This window comes from Dermacentor variabilis, chromosome 3, assembly GCF_050947875.1.
Source record: "Dermacentor variabilis isolate Ectoservices chromosome 3, ASM5094787v1, whole genome shotgun sequence".
In the NCBI taxonomy this organism is placed as follows: domain Eukaryota; kingdom Metazoa; phylum Arthropoda; class Arachnida; order Ixodida; family Ixodidae; genus Dermacentor; species Dermacentor variabilis.
In genome coordinates this window covers 58,975,458-59,000,245 of record NC_134570.1, presented here as the reverse complement: position 1 = coordinate 59,000,245, position 24,788 = coordinate 58,975,458, and the positions used below count along the sequence as shown (strand labels likewise).

The 24,788-nt window shown below is 48.6% G+C and overlaps 2 protein-coding genes across 3 annotated transcripts in view; both read right to left on the bottom strand.

Moving 5' to 3' along the window:
- Window positions 1-24,788, bottom strand: part of LOC142575710 (uncharacterized) — a 279,479-nt gene that overhangs the window by 238,648 nt on the left and 16,043 nt on the right. The window contains exon 1 of one of the 2 annotated variants that reach the window (XM_075685276.1): window positions 2,064-2,411. The exons of the other annotated variant lie outside the window; for it this stretch is intronic. Coding sequence (XP_075541391.1) covers window positions 2,064-2,277 — 214 coding nt within the window. The 5' untranslated portion in view covers window positions 2,278-2,411. Of the gene's footprint in view, window positions 1-2,063; window positions 2,412-24,788 lie in introns of those variants that run through there. 2 annotated transcript variants of the gene reach the window in all.
- Window positions 9,008-11,550, bottom strand: LOC142573970 (uncharacterized). Its single transcript, XM_075683168.1, has one exon. It carries the CDS (start codon window positions 11,474-11,476, stop codon window positions 9,251-9,253), a length of 2,226 nt encoding a protein of 741 aa, XP_075539283.1. The 5' UTR covers window positions 11,477-11,550; the 3' UTR covers window positions 9,008-9,250.

Here is a 24,788-nt window from a genome sequence, read left to right as displayed (position 1 = left end):
TTCAATTTTTTTTCATTTATATCCGCTTTCGGTTTCGTTTTCTTTGCCATCTTCAAATAAAATTCACCGCCGTACGGGAAGCCCGAGAGCGATGTTGCCCGTTCCAGAACAAAACTGCATTAATTAATTCCCCTCAATACGTACGTGCATTCGCTATCGTAACCAGAAAGTGCAGTCCTCATACCTCATTGTTTTACTCTCCTGAATTGCCTTCATTCAAACTGTACGCATTGGGTTATTTTAAACCCATCTTCTTTTAGTTTTGATTGGCTTTATGCCCGGCCTATCTTTGGTGGTGCGGGCGGGCCTCACATTTATTTAAATTTCGGCATATCGTAGAGGAATCCAAAGAGTTACTTACTCCTCTATTGCTGCCTCGTTTAAAACGTGGCAATATCCACCTACCATGCCATCGTTCGTTGGGTGGTTTTTCGCTTCTAAAATTGTGGTTTAGTCCTTCAAGCGTGTGCTCCGTACGTGCAACAAGGCCTCAACAGGGTTTGCAGGTAATCATAATTGCGCGGTTGTTTACACATATGAACAACCGCGCAAATATGCTTAGTTACGAGTCCTTACCTTTGTTGTTGTTGTTTAGAGTAGGTAAAAGTCGCAGTTAACCGAATAATGACCCAGTATATTCATACGCATGCAGAACTCATTAATTGTATACTCTTCAAAAATATTTATAGGCTGCCACTGGTGACATAATTGTGCCTGCCATATGCTTTCGACGACGTTTTTATTTGTCTTTTGTCTTAAAGTTTCTTTCTCACGATGTGCGACTCCTCTGACTGGTGAACTGATAATCGGTTCTGGTAGACGGCTTAGAGAGCTGACAACCAACAAAAAATGTTGTTCCTTCACCACAATATTGTACATTACCTTAGTTTTCTCCGTGCTAATCTTCAAACTTACCGGTTGCCTGTACTTTGCCGGATATAGTCATTAGTCGTTCACTATAGTACCGTCTCCAACATTGCTAAAAAAGGACAATGTCACCTGCGAACCACTGATCTCTGGTGTTAGGCGTCACATCTATTCAGAACCAACGTTGCACCTTTATTATTCTGCGCAGGCATGCGGTGAATAGCAGTCGAGAAACTGCGTCTTCTTAGCATTGATTGGCAGCTCAATGCAGTAAAAAAAATTAAATTATGGGTTTTACGTGCCAAAACCATTTGCTGGTTATGAGCCACGCCGTAGTGGAGGACTCCGGAAATTTCGACCAGCTGGGGTTCCTTAACGTGCGCCTAAATCTAAGCACACGGGTGTTTTCGCCCCCATCGAAATGCGGCCGCCGTGGCCGGGCTTCCATCCCGCGACCTCGTGCTCAGCAGCCCAAGACCATAGCCACTGAGAAACCACGGCGGGTAGCTCAATGCAGTATGATGTCTTCAAAAAGCTACGCGTAGCGTATGCACGGCGCGTCACTGAAGGACCCCGGATAAATTTGTAAGTCTGGTGTTCCGCGATATGCGCGCAAAGCGCGGTAACGTGACTTGTTCTTGAATGGCCCCCTCACCCCCTCCGACGCCCTTGTTGGGATACAATCTACGCGAACGGTGATCGAAGCCTGCCATCTAAAGTCATCGCAGTGGGTCACCCTTGTTCGGGAGTCTTAGTTTCGTGCGGAAATCGGCCTTTATGATATAGCGGGCTTATACAAGTGACGTAAACCTGAAAGGACGAGCTGTTGGCACAGCGTTTGACTAAGGAGGGCACATAGCTATGATTGCACTGACCTATCATATCGTACCTAGCTTCTGGTGTAAACTGTACGCAGCGACGTAATTCTTAATGCGCAGCCTCTTATTTATTTATTAGTTTGTTTATTGCTTTATTTATTATGTAATGTTTTTTCGGCAGGGAACACGTGTAACGCAATATCGTCTATAATGCGCTGTGTTTGGACAAAGCGTTAAAAAAAATGTCTTGCATTCTTGCTGCCAACCACGTTTCCTATAACCGGGCATGCCGTAAACGTTGATACGTCTACAGAAGAGCTAAAGTTTTTTTTTATTCGTGAAGAGCTGCTCGTTTACGTGATCATGAACATTGCTCACTTGGTTTCCCGCCGGACGGTTTGTCGTTGATGTTCGACGGCGCCGCGAGGACCGGCGACAGAGCTGACAGCGGACCGCCTGGCAGGCAGGTCGACAGCAGGCACAGGGACAGACACAGGTGTGTGCCACCGGCGACCAATGTCGCCGAAACGTCCCAGCCGGCGTGACGCCGCCGGCGCCAGCCCCACGACGACGGCAGCCCGTCCGAAGCCATGTGCCCGTGGCGGAGTCGGTCGTCGGTGGACGCCGAGCCACGCGGTGTAGCTGCCTTCGCGAAAAGGGCGCCGGCAACTCCGAGCGGCACCTCCTTCCTCGCGCTAACGCGAAGGCACGCACACTACCACTTGCCGCCGCGCCGTCCGAGTTCGGACTGGCGCTCGCAGACCCGTTCGCATCGTTGAGCTTGCCTTCTCCTCCTTATTCTTCCCCCCTCTCCTCCTTTACTCCCGTTCTATACCTCCTCTCCACTCCCGCCGTCCCTCGCTCCTGCTCGCCTTTTCAGATTCGCGCTCTCGGTCTTACCTCCCCATCCCAATATTCGGAAGCACCAACTTCGCTCGGGAAGAGCACTTCGTGCCATTCTCCTTTCTCTCGCCGGTTACAAAGTTACAAAGAGGCGCCGAAGAGCTTTCGGTTTTGCGTCGTTGAAATAAGTAAAGGTCAAGAACGACAATGACAAGCCACCGTGATGGCGCCAGTACAGCATCCCAAAGGTTTCAATCGCTTTCGGTTGTTGTTGTTGTTGTCGCCTCGAAACATGTAGCTATAGTCACTGTGGATCTTCATCACCGCGCACCACCATGTGTCCTCATCAACGCTTTGCATCTCGCGTGGCTCGCGTCGCGAGCTATGGAAAAAAATGGGGGGGATTTCGTTCTCGGCTGGGCTGGACGCCACTTCGCCTGCGCTTTCCCTTGTTACTTATAATTACTTGAGCGAAAAAATAGAAGCCAGTCGCACCAACCTGCATCGATGGATCAATCATTACAGATCACAGGCAAATTACGAGTCACTTCAAATATTATTTCCATAGTGTTATTTTCTAATTTCGGCATTAGTTCATCCAAAGACAAAACGTTTCACCCATCCGAAGCTAATTTTATTTCATACCATGGCTTAGTTTCGATGCTAGTTAACTTAAAAACTAAATCTTCTTGTGGTCCTGACAACCTTGCGAACATTTTTTTTTGAAACGTTATGCTGAAACTATTGCGAGGTTCCTTCTTATTATATTTCGTGGTTCGTTGCTTGCTAGAAAATTACCGGATGACTGGAGGGTGGCCGGAGTTGTACCCGTATTCAACAAGAGTGACTGTTCATTACTAGAAAATTACCGTCCAATATCACTGACATCCTCATGTTGTAAACTAATTGAACATATTGTTGCCAATCAGATTAACGAAATACTAGAAACATTCAATACTGTCTAATTTTGAACCCCGATTTAGAAAAGCCTATTCAACAGTTACACAGCTTGTCACCGTAATTCATTCACTCGCCTCATGCCTTGATAAAAATGGTCAAATTGATGCTGTATTTCTCGATTTTAGCAAAGCTTTTGATACAGTTCCATATGACAAATTAATACTAAAACTTAGACATCTTGAGCTCCCTGAAATATTGATCACATGGATAACCAACTAATTAACCAATCGCCGCCACTTTGTGGAAATTAATATACAACAGTCTGGCTGTCTTCCGGTCACCTCGGTAGTTCCTCAAGGAGGTGTCCTAGGGCCATTGCTCTTTTTACTTTATATAAATGATATTACTACTTCAATCCATTCCAGTGTGCAAATTAGCTTGTTTGCGGACGACTGTGTGCTTTTTAGAGAAATCACTTCAACAAATGATCAAACTGATTTAAATACTTCTCTAGCTGGCATTATTAATTGGTGCAAAACATGGGGAATGCGGCTTAACGCTGAAAAGACGGTCTTTCTTCGCTTCACTCGTCAGAAAGCTCCACTAACCTTTAGTTACACGTTAGGTTCGTTGGCCTTGCAGGAAGTAACAAAGTATAAGTATTTGGGCGTCACAATTACTAACAACTTATCGTGGAATTTACACATTGATAATATCTGTTCTTCAGCCTTGCGTAAATTCTATTTTTTGTGACATAAACTTAGAAATTCCCCACCTAACGTAAAACTGCTTGCTTATTATTCATTAATTAGACCGAGACTCGAATATGTAAGTGTTGTTTGGGACCCGTTTACTAAACAAAATATTAAATGTCTCGAAAGGGTACCGAAAAAATCCGTGCGATTCATATATTCAAAATTCTCTCGATATGATTCCCCCTCACAAATAATGCGTGATAGCGAAGTCCTTGAGCAGCGAAGGCAACACATAAGAATTCAATTTCTTTCCATGCTTTTTAATGGAGACTTATCAATTAATCCTGCATCGCATCTGTCAAGTACAACGTCTAGGCTTGCTCGACAAAATCGTCCAAATTCACTAGCACCTTATTTTGCACGGACGGATGCATTCAAGTATTATTTCTTTCCCCGAACTATAACGGACTGGAATAACTAACTGTTGCCTGTTTCAATTAATTGATTCATTGTACTACTGTTGTGTTTTACCACCCTACTTTATTCGATAATGCATTGTATTAGTGTTGTGTTTAACTAGCCTGCTTGGACCTGATCTGGGTCTGCAGTATGAAATAAATAAAAATAAAGAATAAAAAATTAATGCAGGGGCGACGGCACGCCAATGCGGCCGCCGTTATGGTGTACTGTTGGGTTGACATTATACAGGGTGTACCAGCTATCTTTAGCCAAAGTTTAAATGTATGTGAACGCCACGTAGCTGGACCCAGCTAATGTTGTTTGCCGTCGCTTGAGATAGTGAAAATATTTTTTTTCACACCGCCTAATTAGGTAATTATTCTTAATTAATTTTTCAACTTCTCGAATATTATATTTACATGAAAAGTGTCAATGAGAAAATTGTAGAGCGACATGAAAAGACTCCCGATACGCCTTTCTGTTGCTCGATACGTGCTAATTAAGTGTTTTTTTCCGATCGTGAAAGAAGTCCGCGAACACACGCAAAGCGCCTCGAGCGGCCAGTCGCGGGGCAATCTTGCGTGCATTTGCGGGCATCTTTCGCACTCGGAAAAACGCTTATATCTGGCACGTATTGAGCAGCATAAAGCTGTATCGGGAGTTTTCATGTCGCTCCACAATTGTCTCATTGACAGTTTTCACCTAATTATAATATATGAGACGTTGATTGATTCATTACAGACAGACAGACAGACAAGAAACTTCATTTGGTCCTAAGGGACTACGTTGTCGCAGTCGCGGGCCGCACCCGCGCGGGAAGACCGTGCTCTCCAGGCCTGTCGCAGGCCGTTGGGACAGCCCGAAACTTGACTTGAAGGTCGTCGCTCTTGACGGCTTCGTCCCAGTCTTCTTGCCCGTTGAAAGGCGAGTGGGGCCACGGAGAACATTGCCAAAGCATGTGGTTCAAGGTGGACCGTTCCTCGCCGCAGTCTGGGCAGTATAATTATATACTTAGGCTGAATTAAAGATCTAATTTGAGTTTTACAAGCGACTGCAAAACAACACTACCTTGGTTCTGTCCAGCTATGTGGCATCCGCATAGCTTAAAGCTCTGGCTAAAGTTAGCTAAAACAATACGTTAGCTAAAAACAAATAAGTTTTACAAGCGAATCTCTTTTTTAATCAATTTGCTTGACACGCTTTCACGTACGTGCTTTTCGGAATCACAACTTCGTTCGTGTTAGAACGCGCAGGTTCATCGGATGCATGCTCGCTTGACACGTGCTCGAGAACGCCAGGAGGATTCGGACAAAAAAGTTTGAAATGAAGCGGTGGTTAACAGGTAAAAAATCAAGCGAACTTGACCGCCCAGGGTAGTTTCTTATACTCGTGGGCAATGGTAGATTCATTCACTGTATGCACCGTACTACAATGAGCTAACATAATCTGCCGCGTAAAAAGTGCATGAGGGTGACAGAGTCGAAATAAGGTTTCTCGAGTTGACCACTGTTATCTAAGTATGCAAATAAAAAGCTCATCGCATGCCTCTGCTGCGTGAGGCAGGCTAGAGGGCCTTTCAGAGACCCGGATACGTACTACACGGACGCTAGCCCGTATCCCTCGTCGCCACGTTGCGGGCTCAAATACACAATCGCCGTTGTCAATCAGGGGAACCTGGTAGCCTCAGCCTCCATCCGCGCCACATGCAGCGCAGCAGCAGAAGCAGCAGCAATCGCTCTCGCACTTCGCGACGCCGAGAGCAAGGGAAGGTCTGCCCGCGTCCTTACGGACTCACAAGCGGCGTGTCGTTTATGTATGAATGGAACACTCCCTATACAAGCCATTCGAATCCTGGGTCGCACACTAGAATGGACCCACGGTATCGTCTGGTGTCCCGGGCACGAAGGCCTGCGGGGCAACGAAGAGGCGGACTGCGCAGCTCGAGGTCTCACTAGCCGAGCGGCAGACCACACCGTTCTTCAGCCCCCGACAGACCGACGGGCGACCCACGAGTTATTAACGACAGGTCAACAAATACTACAGGACCAACGGCTCGGAAGAACGCAATACGCTCCCCCACACAAAGCTCTCAATAAACTCCAGGCAAGGGACTGGCGCCGCCTGCAAACTAACACATACCCACACTTGTCTCGTCTACACGCAATCTACCCAGACAGTTATACGTCCCGAACATATCCCTGGTGTAGCAACCACACAGCGACACTCGCGCACATAACACACGAATGCACCGACCGTCCGGGCGACGCAATTTCGCCACGAGTCACAACACACACACTCACTACGTGGTCTTGGGAGGCGAGACTCTCCGAACTGGACCTGGGAAGCCAACTGGCGACCCTCGACCAGGCCCGGCGAGCCGCGATCGCCAGTGGAGCCCTGTCAGAGGGAACCACCCAGGAATAAACCGCGCAACGGTTTCTGCAATAATAAAGTTTCTCCTCCTCCTCCTCCTAGAGGGCCTAAGACACAGTCAAATGATAAACTTCTCTGTGTAAGTGAACGCATGCAATGTTCATGCAATGCACGCTCGTCGGCACAAGCTCGAAACTGAAACAGAATATGCTCCATGGTTTTAACTGAGCCACAGTTGCTGCAGTGTGCAGTTGTCACTTGACCGAAGCAGTACCGTAAGCCGTTTCCACAGGCGGTGTTCACGCAGAGGCGAGGTCATTCCGATACTCTTGTTGCTTCTGCTGTATTCGATATACTCCAGTACCTTCCCACTTAGCAAGGGCACTTGTTGCCGTAACCAAGCGTCGTCATGTCGCCAGGAACATGGACATGGCGACGACTGCATAAAGACGATGCAGTGACAACGATGGAATGACGGAGAAGGAACGACGTCTGCGAAAAGACAAACACGGTATAACGACGACGGGACCCCGTCAATGAAACGAAAATTGACGGACAAAGGGATGATGAGGACAATGGAATGGTGAGGGACTGCATGCCGACGAACACGTGACGACGTTAGCATGACGACAACCGAGTGACGAAGCTGCAATGATGACAATGGCACGACGACGTCGGCTTAACAGGGATGTCGACAATTGACAATAATGACAATTAACGGATGCACGATAGCATATTTCTGACGGTAACGCAATAACGACGATGGCATGACAACGCCAGAATAATGATCCAATGGCGACACCATAATTAGGATGCGATAAAAAAGCAGGAACGAAGTCGATAGATCGACGAAGAGTGGTATGACGACTATAGAATGACGTTACTAAAGTGATGACGATGATAAAACGACAGCGTGACGACGAAAGCATGACAACAGTGGTATGACGGCGACTGTGTGACGACAGGGGTGAGATAAGAGCTGGGTGACCAAGTTAGAGTGAAGTCGATGGTTGGACGACAAATGCATGACGACGACAGGCGAGATGAACGTGAGAGGGAGATATGGTCCCTCTCGTGTCCTTCTGTGTTGGTCGAAGCATGGAACCACGACTAGTATTAACGATGGGTCTTGTCCAGGTAGTCTGCGTATATTTACAGTGAATAAAACAATAACATATAATTTTATTTTTTAATTCAGTGTGTCAAACGCTAGCGCGTTCTGTTGCAGTTGCATATTTTTGTTCCGACGCGCTTGTCTTCGGCTGCTTGCTGTGCAAATGTTGGGAACTGATGCAGACGATGCCGGCTACGTCCGCCACAATTCTTGCCCCGAGAAACGCGCATGCTTTCGCGCCCTCCCAGAGGTCGTAGAATATTCCCCGGAGACCAACTGAATTATGGCCACGCAAAACCGTATAATTCGCTAAAGTTCACTGCGAAATAAGCGGTGAGCGTGTCACTTAACAAATTACCTCTAAATCACTTGCCCCTCATGCCAAGCAGACCTCAATACATTGACAAGCGTTGCATACAAGAGTATCAGCTATTATAAATATTAAGCGCTGTAAATTAGAACAGCAAGCGATCTACAGGCAAGTACAGGCACGATCCTTCTCGCACCCTTACCTTCAAAACAAGATGTAGCCGGAAAGGTACGAGGGGTATTGTAACTTCTGCAAAACTCAGTTAGGCACGCTCCAACATGTCATTGGGGTATGCGATTTCATCAAGGCGATCCCCCCACCTCTTAACTGCCCCGCTACCCTACCCCATCCCTCATCTACCCTTACCGAGCGATGGGAGACCTTGCTAACAAGCACCGCCCTGGAAGACCAGCTCGTCCTGATCTCCAGGGGCCAGGCGGCTAGGGAAGCATATGGGTCCCGTGAAGAGGGAACCACTTCCATCGACGGCGTCTAAGAAGATGTAGAGCTGGGCTCAATAAAGTTGTTTCTCTCTCTCTCTCTCTGCATGGATCGGTGCAGTGCCCTTACACATTAGCAGGTGACTCAGGGCAGTGTAAGTTAAACAGAACCAATAAAGGGACCTCACTGAAAACACGCCCTTTACTGTTAAGATTTCTTTACATTTGTTGCACAGAACACACGCGAAAATGAAAAAAAAGAGAACGAAAACAAGCAAAAGCCACCAGGAGCCGGCACTTGTCAATCGCATCGGAAACGGCTCGATTCATAGCCGCGTCGGTCAAATAACTCCGGCCAAGAGGAGTAAGCCGTTCAATAACCGGCATTGCAGCGTTGGTCATTAAATAGATCAGTCATGGTCTCAAACAGTTCATTGCCACAGCAGGGAACACTCGGCCTCCTTGGACGGATCGGTGAACTGGCTTTCTAAGAACCTCTGCACAGTGCTCACAACCTTGGTGTGGCTGTAGGCTCCCTTAGTGTTGAGCGACGAGCAGGTGTCCTCGGTGTCCTCGAAGTCTAGGTCGTAGAGGGCCACGCCGAACTTCAGCTTGCTGTAGTTGGCCTTGATGAGGCAGAGCTTCTTGCACAGGGTCTGCTCGTTGTCGTACACGAACATGCGCCGCACCACCGGGTCGTAGGCGCGCATGGCGTAGTGCTGTGCCTCGTGCAACAGGTTGTCCGAGTAGGGCGGTTTGCTGACCACATCGCAGTAGCGGTCGTATGGCTCCCCCTTGATGCCGCCCGTGACGCAGGGCGCGAAGACCTCGGGCTTGACGTTCGGCTTCAGCCTGGACCAACGACCCTTCATCGAGACGGAGATGGATATCCGTGGGCCGCGAGGCAGCGAAGCGATGGCCGCCAGGGCTCGCGCGGCGTCGTGCAAGTCGTGTTCCTCCGGAAACCCCGTCGGCTTCTCCAGTATGGCTGGTGGCGTGGCGATGCACCGGCTCTTCTCTGGATCGCCCCGCAGCTGGTGGCCCAGCGAGATGAACAGGTCCGGCTTGAAGGTGTTCTTGAACTTGTCTTTGAAGTACTCGTTCCAGTCGCTAGTGGCGGACAGCGCGGCCAGCATGACGAACGTGGTGGCTACCGTATTTCTTGTGACGTGTCTGATCTCCTTGAGTGCCACGAACACCTCGTCCATTTGGGCCCGAGTCACGCCGTGCGTGGGACAGTCGATTATGCCGTAGTGAAACACGTTGTTGTCCAAGTAAAGTGTCAGGTCGGTTTTCTTAAATTCGTTTTTGAGTTCCTTGCGATGATCGAAGCTGAGGCCCAAACCGTACTGTGACTTTTTGGGGTCGGAATCCCTCGCTTTCTGAATGAAGTAGCGTAGGTCAGCGGTCCACTTGCTGGTAAGCCGGTTGCGATCATTCTTGAACACCGAGTCGTAGAAGACATAGTCACACAGACCATCCTGCGGATAGACGGCGTCTTCGCCTGACCGGTTACCGATGGTGCACAGAAGCGACATAGGCTTGATGAATTTCTGTGAGAGCGGAGGTCGCGTAGTGGGCCGAGTTCGCCTAGTTGGCGGAGGAGGAGGAAGTGGCGGAGGTGAAGGTGCACGGCGTTTAGTTGTCGGAGGAGGTGGCGGTGAAGGGCGTTTAGTTGTTGTAGGTGGCGGAGGAGGAGGTGGTGGAGGGCGTTTAGTTGTCGGAGGAGGCGGAGGAGGCGGTGGTGGAGGGCGTTTAGTTGTCGCAGGAGGTGGCGGAGGGCGTTTAGTTGTCGGTGGAGGCGGAGGAGGCGGAGGAGGAGGTGGTGGAGGGCGTTTAGTTGTCGCAGGAGGCGGAGGAGGAGGTGGCGGAGGGCGTTTAGTTGTCGGAGGAGGCGGAGGAGGTGGTGGAGGGCGTTTAGTTGTCGCAGGAGGCGGAGGAGGAGGTGGTGGAGGGCGTTTAGTTGTCCGAGGACGTGGTGGACGGCGTTTAGTTGTCGGAGGAGGTGGTGGACGGCGTTTAGTTGTCGCAGGAGGCGGAGGAGGAGGTGGCGGAGGGCGTTTAGTTGTCGGAGGAGGCGGAGGAGGCGGAGGAGGAGGTGGTGGAAGGCGTTTAGTTGTCGCAGGAGGCGGAGGAGGAGGTGGCGGAGGGGGTTTAGTTGTCGGAGGAGGCGGAGAAGGAGTTGGCGGACGGCGTTTAGGTGGCGGACGTCGCCGAGTCGCTTTTTTCACCGTAGTCGTGGTGACGGGTGTAGTAGTAGGCTTAGTACGTGTATTAGGAGACGGCCTCGTTGCTGCCGGTCTTGGCGTTGTAGGGGGTGACATGGTCCGTGTCGTGCGAGCGGTCACCGGTGGCGATGGCGGCGCTTTCGTTGTGGGGTGATCAGTAACCACTGGCCGTGGCGCGGAACGACCAGCGGGAAGGTATGTGGTCGTATATTCCAGGTCATCGTCATCACCTGAGTCAAGTTCCAGCCCTGTCAATAGGAATAGCACGAGGGCTATGGCGATGATGCACGCCAGGACGCAGCACACAACGGCGACGAGAGTGGCGCTGGAATCCGTCTCACTTTCATCACCGCTCGTAGAACCGGTCAGGGTCGATACTTCGAGGGCCGACTGGTCGACGCTGGATCTATCCCATGCGCTAGCCATCATCCGCCTGCTATACTACATGAGTGGCTTCTGCTTGGTGGGGTCTCTCTTTCTCCCGCGGTGCAATGGAATGGCGTTCTTTTCTTCGTGGATCGCTCGAACGCAGGAGACCGCCAGGACGCCAGGGCGCGTGATTGCCCTCGCGGAGCTTGCGCGTTTTTTTCTTAAATTATGGCGCTTGCCCGCTATACGCGCATAGAGTTACTAAAAAAATTACGACACGGAACTAAATGTCGCAAATAGTAAATGCCTCAATTCTCAGTTATTGTCCAAGTGCGCAGAGTTTTATTCCCTTCGGAATTTAGAAAAAAATATATATTACTGATTCAAATTTAAGGCCAACGAAACACATCCTATCTTGACGTTTCATCATAATCATCATCAGCCTGGTTACGCCCACTGCGGGGCAAAGGCCTCTCCAATACTTCTCCAACTACCCCGGTCATGTACTAATCGTGGCCGTGTTGTCGCTGCAAACTTGGTAATCTCATCCGCCCACGTAACTTTCTGCCGTCCCCTGCTACGCTTCCCTTCCCTTGAGATCCAGTCCGTAACACTTAATGACCATCGCTTATCTTCCTTGACGTTTACGCAGTATCAAATAGGAAGGATGAAAACTCTGTCTCGGAAATTGTTAAAACCTATGAGGGGTAACTGCCCGACACGGATAAAGAAAACAACAATGAAGAAATAAGAAAATCTAAAAGAGAAGAAGGAGAAATAAAGAAGGAAGTTATGGTGATCCAACGCACAATTTGGAATCCATATAAAGCTATATGTTTTCGGGAAGCCGACAATTGAACGCCGCAGAGCTGTTCGTCGGCTGCAGCGCGTTTCAGCGCCAAAGCAAGCACGTTTCGCCCAGGCGGATTAGGAACACCAAAATAGGCCCACTTTTTATCATGCAATCCCCGGGATGTTCGTTGCATAGAGCCTCATGCAGCAAACTCTTACGTTTCATTGTACTATATCTAGAACCGACTGAACTTCCTCGGCAACAAGCCGATTCAACATATTGGACGAACCTCGGTAAAGAAGGCATAGAAGTTTTAGCTTTTATAAATTATTTCTGGACCCAGACGCGCATATCCGTCGCACTGAGGATATTCAGGTACCGTTCGTTTTCCCACTGTGAAATTCCATACGGAAAATAATACCGCTGTGTGCGTGCGTGTGCATATGTGCGTGCGTGTGCGCGTGCGTGAGTGTTTGGGTGTGCATGTATGTGTTTGTGTACGTGTAACAAGAAAAAAAAAGATATGTAGTTCATGTAGGGAAAAAAAGGTATGCGACCACAGGACCCGCTCAAATCGGCCTGCTTGTGCTCGCTTTACAGCGAAACCGTTAGTGCGACAGTGCTCGATTAAGTTACGAGAGGATCAAATATAAACGCGAGCTTTGTTGTAGAGTGCGTTCCATAGCTGCCACTCGAAGACTTGTTAGATGGTTGGCTAAAGAGTCGCGCGATGTTACGATCGGCCTGCAGGGGTACTGACCTGCAAACCTTTCACAGCCCGCTGCAGTTGTTTCGATCGTCCTGCGGTGCTAGCGACCTTCGAACTCTTCCCGGCCCGCTGCGACGAGTTGTTTTGGAGAACTAACAATGGGCCTGTTCGGGGAACCGGCGACGCCAGCTAGGCTAACTGACCATGCACCTCCTTCGGAGAACTGGAGACCACCGCAAAGTTAATCAACCTTGCGCCTCCTACGGAGATTCGGTGACGCCTGCAAGGCTAGCTGCGTTCGGCGGAACGAGTATTGTCACCTCATTCGCTGTCGCCTTCACGGTTTACTTGGATCAAGAGAACTCCTAGAAAAGGAGGTTTTGCGGTGCGTTTTCGCGGCCCCCGGAATTCGTCACGGCCTGCTGACAGTCGCGACGGCTACCTGAGGATTAGGAACGAACAGCGCCAACAGAGACGACCACGAGAGGGAGAACGACACAGGACAAGCGCCAACTTCATCTATCTTTATTCACCGAAAAATCTGCAAATATAAGGAAAATCACAGACATGCGCACAGTGACCATAATGTATTATTTGCCAAACCGTTCTAGATAGGACATGTCGCTTTTGAAGAGGGTCACGGAATTATCACAAACACAGTTATATCCTCGTTTCTTTATATGGAATGCTTCCAAAACCTCACGTGCCTTTGTTTCCGTGCTTCTGCCAAGTATCTTTATCTCTCCGAACAGTGGTTCGGATGCCAATGCCAGTAATGGCATTGTTTTGGTGTCAAATGTTCTGCCGCTCGGTCACACGCAGTGCAATTTGCACAATGTTGCGAAAGATGCGCACCTCCTTCTTTCAGCGACCGCACATATTCAGCTGCATGGTAATTCACGCATCCACCCGTTTGGCCCACATAGGTTTTCCCGCAGGTCAGAGGTATTTCATATACCACACCGGTGCAGCAGTTTACAAACTGCTTCCCATGTTTTTGGTGCAGCTGCTCCTCGTACCCTCGCTCGCGACTTGGGCGCAGAGCTGTGCTTGTTTTCGAGGAGCCGAAAACACGACTGGGAGGCCGTGTCTGTTTGCCACCTTTTTCGTATTGTGGGCTATCCTATGTACATACGGAACCACTTCCGGCTTCACAGCTAGTTTTTCTTGTGCGCACGGTTTCTTGACCATGGAACCTTTGATTTTTGCAAAATCGCTTCAGCCGCTGCTGTGATAACCGTGCTTGGGAACCCCGCCGAAACAAACCTATCAACTTGCTTGTCAAAGCTCGCACGCATTGCATGGTGACACGATTTCACGAGAGCATACTCAAGACAAAGTTTCGCAATGGAACGTTTTACGGTTTTTGAACGCGCCGACGCATAATGAAGAAGCTCCTTTTGTGCTCGAGGTGCGTACAGCCAACATACATGATCTTCACCAAAGGTAATGTTAATGTCTAAAAACTGTAATCGCCCCTTTAAGTGTCGTTCATGCGTGAATACCAACCCCCGTCCCTGCTCTTTAAAACTGTCTAGGACAGTGCTTACACCATCTGTGTAAGTCAACACGTTCAGTTTCTTAAAAGCTATTAAAAACTCGTCAACATACCTGAACACTTTTAGTACACCCTTTCTTGTTAAAATTGGCTCGAAGGCGCGGTCAATACAGGTTAATAAAATGTTAGTAAGCACCGGGGCTACGCAGGATCCCATACAAAGCCCTTGTCTTTGTCGATAAAACTTGTTCTCAAAAGAGAGAAACGTCACATGAAGGTAAAATTCTAGCATTTACATAAAATTGTCTATTGACACTCCAGAGGAGTTTTGGGACTCTACTACACCGTTAATATCTATAGCATCTCTGACAGAACTAAATAAGGCATCGTGGGGCACAGAGTAAAACAAGTCTTCAACATCAACTGAAAACACATAACCAATGGAAGCACCTTCCTCAGGAAACCTAACAACATCTTTTGAACTCTTTGTGCCGTGCGGATCTTGAACTTGCTAAACTTGCTAAACACAATCTGCCAAGTTCCATTTTGGCTGACCGCTGTTCTGAATGGCACGGACAGTTTGCGCGTTTTGGCGTTTTCGAGTGGAAGAAGTCAGCGCTGGACTTAAGAGGCGCCCGCTGGGGTCAAGCGTGACAACCCATGTGTACGAGGACCCGTTCACCTCAGTGTGTTCAGTGAGAACAAAGTGCGGAAGAGAGTGTGTGTACCCTCCCCCTCAAAGGCGGGTCGACGATGCATCCAACGACGACTGTGGACGGTCCGAATGGACGATGGTTAGAAGGCAGTTTTCCCTCACCTAGGGATCTAGGGAGGACAGTGGGTGTTTAAGCAGCAGTTTTGGCTGCTTGTTGTGCTTGTGTGCTGTGTGCTCGGGTGCTTCGTGCTTGGTACTTCGTCTTTCGTGCTCCATTTGGAAGTTATGCTAGAGTGTCGAAATGTATCTCCTGTCATAATGTAAATATTGTAAATAAATCCTGCACTCATACTTCTCGATGAGAGCAAGTTCCTCCCTTCAACAACGTCTAAAACCTGCAGCGAGAAGTCGGAGAGTATCATTAGATATCTTCCGCAGTGCGTCGTACGATGTCTCAGAAAGAGGTACGCCCCTCAATGGTGCAACATATTTTTACCGTGAAGAGAAGGAAGAAGTTGTATTGGGGGACTAGAGGAAGACGAATTTCTTGCCGGCCACTCCATATGGTGCGCCCATGTAGATTTAGAGAGCCGCGTTAAACTTGCTCGCCACAAACGAGAGTATACGCAGCTTTGGTGACGCTAGATGCATCAAAAGCATGCGACTCTGTAGAACATAGTGTTCTATTCGACAAACTTCAGTCTACGAACTTACCAAAATATATAACCACTTGGATCTATGAATTTATAAGAGATATAGAGTTTTATTGTTACCAACACGGTATTTCGACGTCCAAACACAAGCAGACAAGAGGTGCACCACAGGGTTCCGTTCTTTTTCCTATATTATTTAACATTTTGCTTTGCACAATTCCTTTGTGTCCGGAAGTACATGTTTATGTTTACGCGAACGATATCGCATTTTTTACGTCCGGAAATAATATACATTCACTAGAACAGTCGTTGCAGAATTACTTAGGAATGCTGGAGACATGGCTAGAGGAGTTATGCATGTCGTTAAATATTAGCAAAAGTGCGGTATTAGTATTCCCATTAACTGCACAGGTGAATATATCTTTACAATACCGACAGGAAATCATTCCTCAAGTTGACGAAGTCAAGTACCTTGGTGTCATTTACGATGGCAAACTCACCTGGCGCAATCACATTGAACATATTAAAACAAAGGCAGAACGAGCCGTAGCTATGCTCCGCCGGCTCAGGGATACTACGCAGGGATACCTTACTGATGATCTATAATATGTATGTTAGGCCCATATTAGAATTCGGCTGCGTGATATGTTCTGGTGGCCCCACCTACAAAATTAAGCCTCTCATACTTTTAGAAAGAGAAGCTCTACGTTCATGCCTTCGGCTACCTAGACTTGTTGCCAACGCTGTTTTATGTCAGGAAGTTCACATAACCACCCTAGATTGCAGATTCCGCATACTTACGGTTCAGACATATTTAAAAATTTATGACTATTTAAAAAGACCTAGGCAATATGCTTTTGTGAATGAACCTGCTGAGTTTTTCCAAGGATCGGGGTCGAGATTCCACTGTCCTCAGGTAGTATTCGTACAAGCACAGTTACAAAAATTCGATGTGTCCTTACGCCAAGTTTACCATTCAAATGATGCCTTTAAAGAGCTAAAAATTGAGTTCGAGGACATATTTCCTAGTCATGCGAAACTATTACCAAGGCGAGATTTAATTAATATCATAGACGGCCACCTACACCAGCTAACCACTGACAACGTAATAGCTACTGACGCTTCTGTTTGCACTGAGAAGGTAGGAGTGGGAATCTTCTCTGAATCCCTTGAATGGTCCTACTCCCTTCACCTTCCCTACTTCACACCTATATTTCAGGCAGAATTATTAGCCATTATATTAGCATTACGAAAACTTCCCCAAAAAGACCCATCAGCTGTTATCGTGACCGACTCGCTATCTGTATGCACAGCAGTAACTGCATCTTTAAATTTAGCAATTCAAAGAACATTTCGTTCGTTGGTACCTCCGTACTTAAGAAAAGTATGTTTGCTTTGGATACCGGGACATCATGGGTTGCACGTGAAGGAAATGGCCGATTCACTCGCACGCGCATCCCTGAACGGCCCTATCATAACTGTTTTGCCGACATCAGCTTATGTCACCGCGGCAAGGTACAGAAATCTCGCTACATCTCAAAATTCTGCAATATCCATGCTAACACCGCGTAATGAACTCCACCATCTTGGCTTCCCATGGATAATAATTGGTGTCCTTCAAGGCAATTGGAAGTATCTTTTACAAAATTGAGATGTCGTATACCTCCCCTAAATGTTTACTTACACAGGTCTGGTCTCGCTATGTCCCCTCTATGTTCTTTTTGTTGTTGTTGTTGTTGTTGTAGCCTGTGGCACGTGTGGCTCCTACCCACGATGGGGGATTGGCCAAGAAATGGGTGGATTATTCCAAAATAATATAGAGCATAAATTTCCTAATATCTATGGGAATAGCATTCAATAGGGTTGAATTACCGGCTAAAATAAAATCAGGAAGGTGCTGTTTAATGAGTAATAATTAATTTAAAAGTAATTAAAAATATAGAATTTAGCAGGGCATTCGTTTAGATTCTGTAAGGAATGCTTGGACAGAGAAGCACGCATCTTTGTGACTGAATCCCAAAGTGGACGCCCCGAACGAAAGAATTGCAGGTTCTGTCAAGTCCAGGCCAATTCTTCGAAAAGGTATGTCCAACAATCTTTTTTTTTAACGCGGCAAAGCGGCGACAAGATAGAAGAAAGTGCTGTATCTTCTTCTCCTCCTCACAAAAAGAACAAAGGGGAGAGGGAACCAAACCCGACCTGTGTAAATAGTTTCAGGTGCAGTGCACCTGAAACTATCGAACATTATTTTCTCTCATGCCGCCGCTTCATAAGACAAAGAAAAATATTAGAATATTCATTTACCAAACTTGGCCTATCATTAACCTCGCCAAGCATCTTTCTTTTGGGGCGACTTCACTGGGATCCAGCCACAGGGATGCTTTTCTTGCAGTTTACAATTGCATTTAAGAGACAAAAAGAGTACCTTGCTGATTTTTTACAATTATCCATATTTTCTATTATTTCATTTCTCTACGTTAAATTATTCTATCAAAATCTTTAAGAATATTTTCATTGCAAGACTAAATTACAGTTCTATCGTCCCATGCTCCACCATTCAAATCTAGTTTCTCTATACTTCTTACCGTATGGAAAACCGCCTGCTTCTTGGCCAGTCCCCCATAGTGGGTACGCGCCACTGTCTGGGACACAAGACAAGACAAGACGAAGTCTGGCAGTTGCCGGAACGCCACATACCTCTGTTGTAAATATACATTATTTTATACTCTTGTGCCTGCTTTCTTCCTGCAACATTTTGATGGAAGGTGCGGGGTACAATCACGGAACTTCGCAGCAGACGTCATCTATCTACCTGCCGCCACAATGGGAAATCAACCGACACAAGCGACAACGCCTCAGCAGCCCGTGCCAACGGTCAACCTCAATCATCCGCGAGATCCAGGAAAATTTTGCGGCACGGACAACGCTGACGTCGAGGGCTGGCTTACGATGTACGAGCGAGTGTGCGACAACAACAGGTGGGATCCAACAACGATGCTAGCAAACGTGATATTTTATCTAAGAGGAGCTGCGAAGCAATCGTTAGACACACACGAAGCTGACCTAACGAGCTGGGATGTCTGCAAAGAAAAAATGCGAGACCTGTTTGGCAGACTTGTCGGTCGTGAGCTGGCAGCAAAAAAAGAACTTGCGTGCCGCGCTCAGACGTCCACAGAATCCTATGTCATGTACATACAGGATGTGCTGGCCCTCTGCGCAAGGCTGATAACAACAGGACCGAGGCAGACAAGATTGGTCACATACTGAGAGGTATTGCAGACGATGCGCTCAATCTCCTGATGTGCAAGGATTGTGCCACTGTGGATGCAATTATAAAGGAGCGCCGGCGCTTCGAACAAGGGAAGGGCTGCCGTGTCGCTCAACCTTTCGACCGATTGCCCAATACCGCCGCGACACCTTCTTGCGAAGACCCGCCGCTGTTCGTTCAGCCCACAGGACCGGAAGATACCACGTGCATCGTTCGCCGTGAAGTTGAGGCCATGGCTCCGGCTTCAGTTCGTTCCGAGTGTTGGGAAAGCGCGCCCGCTATCTCCCTTATACAAGCCGTCGTTCGGGAGGAAATAGCAAGTTTGGGCATTCCATATCTCTGCTCGGTCCGCCATACAAACACCTACGAGATTTCTCCGGCTGCTCGCTCCCAGACGAAAGGCTTTCCACCACTCCGTCGCAAACCAGCTGACTGGCGCACAGCGGATGATAAACCCATCTGTTTTAATTGCTCCGGTATTGGACACATCGCCTGTCATTGCCGCGACCACTGGTCCTCGCCCCCTCGGTGGTCGTCTGCTAGTCACTACCGCCAAGTACCAGACAATCGTACTTTCTCGCCCTATACGCCGACTAGGAACATCAACGCCGACAGAGCTCCACCAAGATCCAGCCGCTCCGCGTCTGCGCAAGGTCGTAGGTCCCGTTCGCCTCTCGTTCACCACTCTTCGTCCCCTTCTGCAAGCGGTCGCTTCGCTTCGGGAAACTAGGCGGTGCAGCTCCCGGAGGTGAAGCTGCAACTCCGACCCGGCCCACAAATCCTCTGTTAACCCTGCCTACACGTGGAAACCTACTAGACATTGAAGTTGATGGTGTTCCTGTTAGATCTCTCATTGATACAGGAGCGCAGCTTTCAGCTATGAGCGCTACTCTCCGCCGAAGGCTCAGAAAGGTTCTGGCACCCGCCGTACCGGCCACTGTGCGAGTCACCGATGGGAGTACTTCACCTGTCCTTGGAATGTGCACAGCACGTGTGACCATTGGGGGCCATTATACCGTTGTTCTCTTTATCGTCCTTGAACACTGTCCGCACGACCTAATTCTCCGCCTCGACTTCCTTTCAAAACACTCTGCCCAAATTGACTGCTCCGCAGGTGTTGTACAGTTGGATCTGCCGCTTCCTGCCGGTGCAACAACTTGTGCTTCACACCGCTTATATTCTGCTGAGTTGCAAGGCTGTCTACACAAGCGGCTACAAATGTCCTCGTGATGCCCTGTCCTCCCGTACCTGGTGGCGAGTACGTCGTGTCGCCGCTTACTGACGTGGTTTTGTCGCGAAATATTGCCCTGCCGAGCACGTTAATCCGGATCCGCGAAAACTTTACTCGCGTGCCCATCCTCAATTTTGGATTTTCGTCGCATGTGCTGCCACACGGTATCGCCATAGCGCATATCACTCCGTTGGAAGAATTAGAGGTTTCTTCTCTGACGTCTGAATCCTTTCTCAGCACCAACGGACCTTTGTCGCCCACTCCTCCGTACTCGACGCCCGCCGACGATGTTTCTAAGATGATCGCCCCTGACCTTCCTTCCGCGCAAACAGCAGCTCTTCCTCACCTCCTGTCATCTTATCGGGACATCTTTGATTTGGGCGACCGTCCACTTGTCCAGACGTCTGTTGCCACGCATCGCATCAACACCGGTGAAGCCAGCCCCATTCATAGGCGGTCATATCGTGTCTCCGCAACAGAAAGGGCCGTCATATAGAAAGAGGTAGACAGGATGAAGAACAAAGACATCATTGAACCTTCCAGTAGCCAGTGGGCATCACCGGTTGTCTTAGTAAAGAAAAAAGACAACTCATGGCGCTTCTGCGTTGACTACCGTCACCTCAACAAGGTAACAAAGAAAGATGTTTATCCCCTGCCTCGCATTGATGACGCTCTTGACTGCCTTCACGGATCACAATATTTTTCATCACTTGACTTCCGCTCCGGCTATTGGCAGATTAGCGTCGATGAGATGGACCGCGAGAAAACCGCCTTCGTCACACCGGACGGTCTGTACCAATTTAAAGTCTTGCCCTTTGGCTTATGCAATGCGCCAGCTACATTCGAGCGAATGATGGACTCTCTCTTGCGCGGCTTGAAGTGGTCTACATGCCTCTGTGACCTCGACGATGTGATTGTGTTTTCGCCGAACTTTGAGAGCCACCTGCGGCGCCTCACAACCATACTCTCCCTGTTTCGCAGTGCTGCCATTCAGCTAAACTCCTCCAAGTGCAATTTCAGTCGCCGTGAAATTAACATGCTCGGCCATCTCGTAAATACCGCCGGAATCCAACCTGATGCACAGAAAGTTCCCGCCGTGCGCTGTTTTCCTATACCTTGTTACACAAACATGTCCGTAGGTTTCTGGGCTTATGCTCTCATTTCCGGCGATCTGTGAAAAATTTTGCCGACATCGCTCACCCTTTCACTGACCTTCTTAAGAAAGACGGCTCTTTCTCTTGGGGACCACTGCAGGAGAAAGCCTTCTCTACCCTGATTGAGCGGCTTACAACTTCCCCAATTCGGTCACACTTTGACCCTTCTGCGCCCACTGAAGTACGAACTGACGCGAGTGGTCATGGCATCGGCGCTGTCCTCGCTCAGCGTGCGCAGGGCCAAGACCGTGTCATCGCTTACGCTAGCCGCCTTCTTTCCACGGCCGAGCGAAATTACTCCATTACTGAGAGAGAATGTCTCGCGCTCGTATGGGCGGTCGCGAAATTTCGGCCGTACCTTTTCGGTCGAAGCTTCTGCGTCGTAATCGTCCATCACGCCCTCTGCTGGCTCTCCTCTTTGAAAGACCCAACTGGACGACTTGCACGTTGGGCATTGCGGCTACAAGAATATACATTTTCTATTATCTATAAGTCAGGGCGCCTACATAAAGATGCTGACTGCCTGTCCCGCAATCCCGTGGATCAACCGGACGATACCGATGCAGACTCGGACATCAGTGTTCTATCGCTCTCCGGCTTCCTCCATATTGGCGACGAGCAGCGCAAATATCCTGTTCTTCGAACACTTATGGAACGCCTAAGCTCCTCGTCCAACGACCCGTCCCTCCGGATGCTCACCTTGCGCGAGGGAACCGTCGTAGCGTTCGTCCTGATGGCCCGGAGCTCCTCCTAGTCATTCCCAAGCACCTTCGACTCGCCGTGCTCCAACAATTTCACGACGCTCCTACTGCTGTACATCTGGGCATAACTCGTACATACGACCGCCTGCGGCGCCGCTTCTTCTGACCCGGCATTTCTCGCTCTCTGCGTCGTTATGTCGCTTCTTGAGACCTGTGTCCGCGCCGGAAAGTGCCTGCTATGCCTCCCGCTGGTTTGCTGCAACCAATAGATATCCCTACAGAGCCCTTCTTCCGTGTGGGCCTGGACCTCCTGGGCCCCTTTCCAATTTCCATCAAAGGAAACAAATGGATTGCTGTAGCAACAGATTATGCCATGAGGTATGCCATCGTACTAGCGCTACCAACCAGCTGCGCTACAGATTTCGCCGACTTCTTACTATACGACGTCATCCTGCACTACGGCGCCCCTCGCCAGTTGCTGACGGATCGCCGCCGCTACTTGCAATCAAAGGTCGTCGATGATCTGCTCCGCTCCTGTTCTACAGAACACCAGATTGCTACCGCCTACCACCCTCAAACGAACGGCCTCACCGAGCGACTAAACCGCACAGTAACTGAAATGCTGGCCATGTACGTTTCCGACGATCACCGCGACTGGGACGTCGCTTTACCGTACATCACTTTCGCATACAACTCGTCCCGTCATGACACTGCCGGATTTTCACCATTTTACCTGTTGTATGGCCGCGACCCCACCTTGCCCTTTCACACGTTGCTGCCTTCCGCAGTACAATCACCCAGCACTAGTTACGCTCGCGATGCTATTGACTTAGCCGCCCATAGGCCCGAGAAGTCGCCCGTCATCGCCGCACAGTCTCGCAAGCTTCTCAATAGCGACGCTACGACCTCCGGCACCGAGACTCCCATTTTTCACTTGGTTCCCTTGTCCTTCTCTGGACGCCTTCACGTTGCGTGGGCTTGCCGGAAAAACTACTTTCGCGTTATTCTGGTCCGTACCAGATCTTACGCCAACTGTCCGACGTGACATACGAGATCGCCCCAGTCGGTCAGCCTTCAGTGCCTCCCAACATCCCTAGCGATGTTATTCACGTCGTCAGGCTCAAGCCCTGTGTACCCCCATTAAGTGAGGCTCTAGAACTTGCACCGTGACGGAGCGCCTTCGCCGGGAGGGTGATGTTACTGCGAAGAGAAGGAAGAAGTTGTATTGGACTAGAGGAAGACGAAGTCTAGGAGTTACCTGAACGCCATATACCTCTGTTTTAAATATAGATTATTTTATACTCGTGGGCCTGCTTTCTTCCTGCAACAATATCTTCATACAGTTCTTTGCCTGACGGGGTGCAGAATCGACCAAAACTCTACAGATGGACGGTAACAGTTTGGGGATGAAACGCTGCCAAGGTCGCGAGTGTTCTTGCTGGCATAGAGAATTTATAGGAGCCAGTGAGCAGGTTGAAAACTAGAACCATGATCATCGCTCACGGACCAAAATTATGGAGGAGAACATTCAAGGCATTTCTAATCTTCTGGGGGCAACCGCCATTTCACCGGTTTCTTTAAATTTTGTTCTATGACAGGGAATAAGGGGGGCGGGGTGGAATAAGTTACGTAAATGCTTAATATATAATAACATACTACCTACGACTTTATATATAATGTCTGCGCAATGGGTCCCCCGTCTTTTGACTGTAGGACGCCAGTTGGCACGTTTTCACGTGAGTGAGCGGCTCTCAGCGCCATTTGCACACACAACAAAAAGGAGAGACTCGAATTTTTAATCGCATTGTTACCTGCGATAAAGCTTCGGTGCACCACTACAGGCCTGAGCAAAAATGAAAGCGACCAACTATGGAGTGGAGAAATAATGAGAGCCATCTACTGGATTCATGAGAAAGTGATGCGCTTAGTACGAGTCGTAACTTGTGGATAGCGTGCTGGATTCTATCATTATAAATCATGGTCATTTCATTTCCGGTAGAGCCTGACAACACATTCTGGCCAGTTGTTAGTCCCTTAAATTTAAGGATCCGCAGGCAGTCAAAATTAATATGTTGTCCGCCACTACGGCGTGCCTCACAATCAAATCGGTATTTTCGGCACGTAAAAAAAAAAACCCCAGAATTCAATTCAACACAAACGCAGCCGCTATAGGTGTCCGTACCTTGCCATGGAGCGAAGTGAATTTTTTTTATCTATTCAAGAAACGTCACAGGTAGCAGTGCAGTAGGAGTATAGCGTGAGGGAGGGATTATACAATATATATCTTCATAAGTGGAAGAATTACAACAAATGAAAAGAGATAACGACTATACGATACGTATATTAACCTATATAAAACGACGTGACGTCACCTAATAGTTAGCGGAACGCAATATACAGTATCGGAATGATTGCCGACATACACAATGTAAGGGTGCATCATTTAACACAGTCAAATTTTACAAAGGTAATGTAAGGGCACATATTTTGACATTGCCAACTACAGAAGTCAGCGAGAAGCGCGTACATAATTAAGAGAAAGTTAATGAAAGCAAATGGTTATGAAAAAACAGCCGTTACTCCATCAGGAAACTGAACAGGGTCACGAATGTCGAAGATATTATCAGGGAGACTATTCCATAGTTCAATTGCTAGTGGTGTGACTGATGAATTGATGGCGTTCGTGTGCCCAAAAATACGTTTGAAAGAG

What these genes read in the sequence shown, in the direction of transcription:
- LOC142573970 (XM_075683168.1), bottom strand. Translation starts at nt 11,476, where the DNA reads ATGATGGCTAGCGCATGGGATAGATCCAGCGTCGACCAGTCGGCCCTC.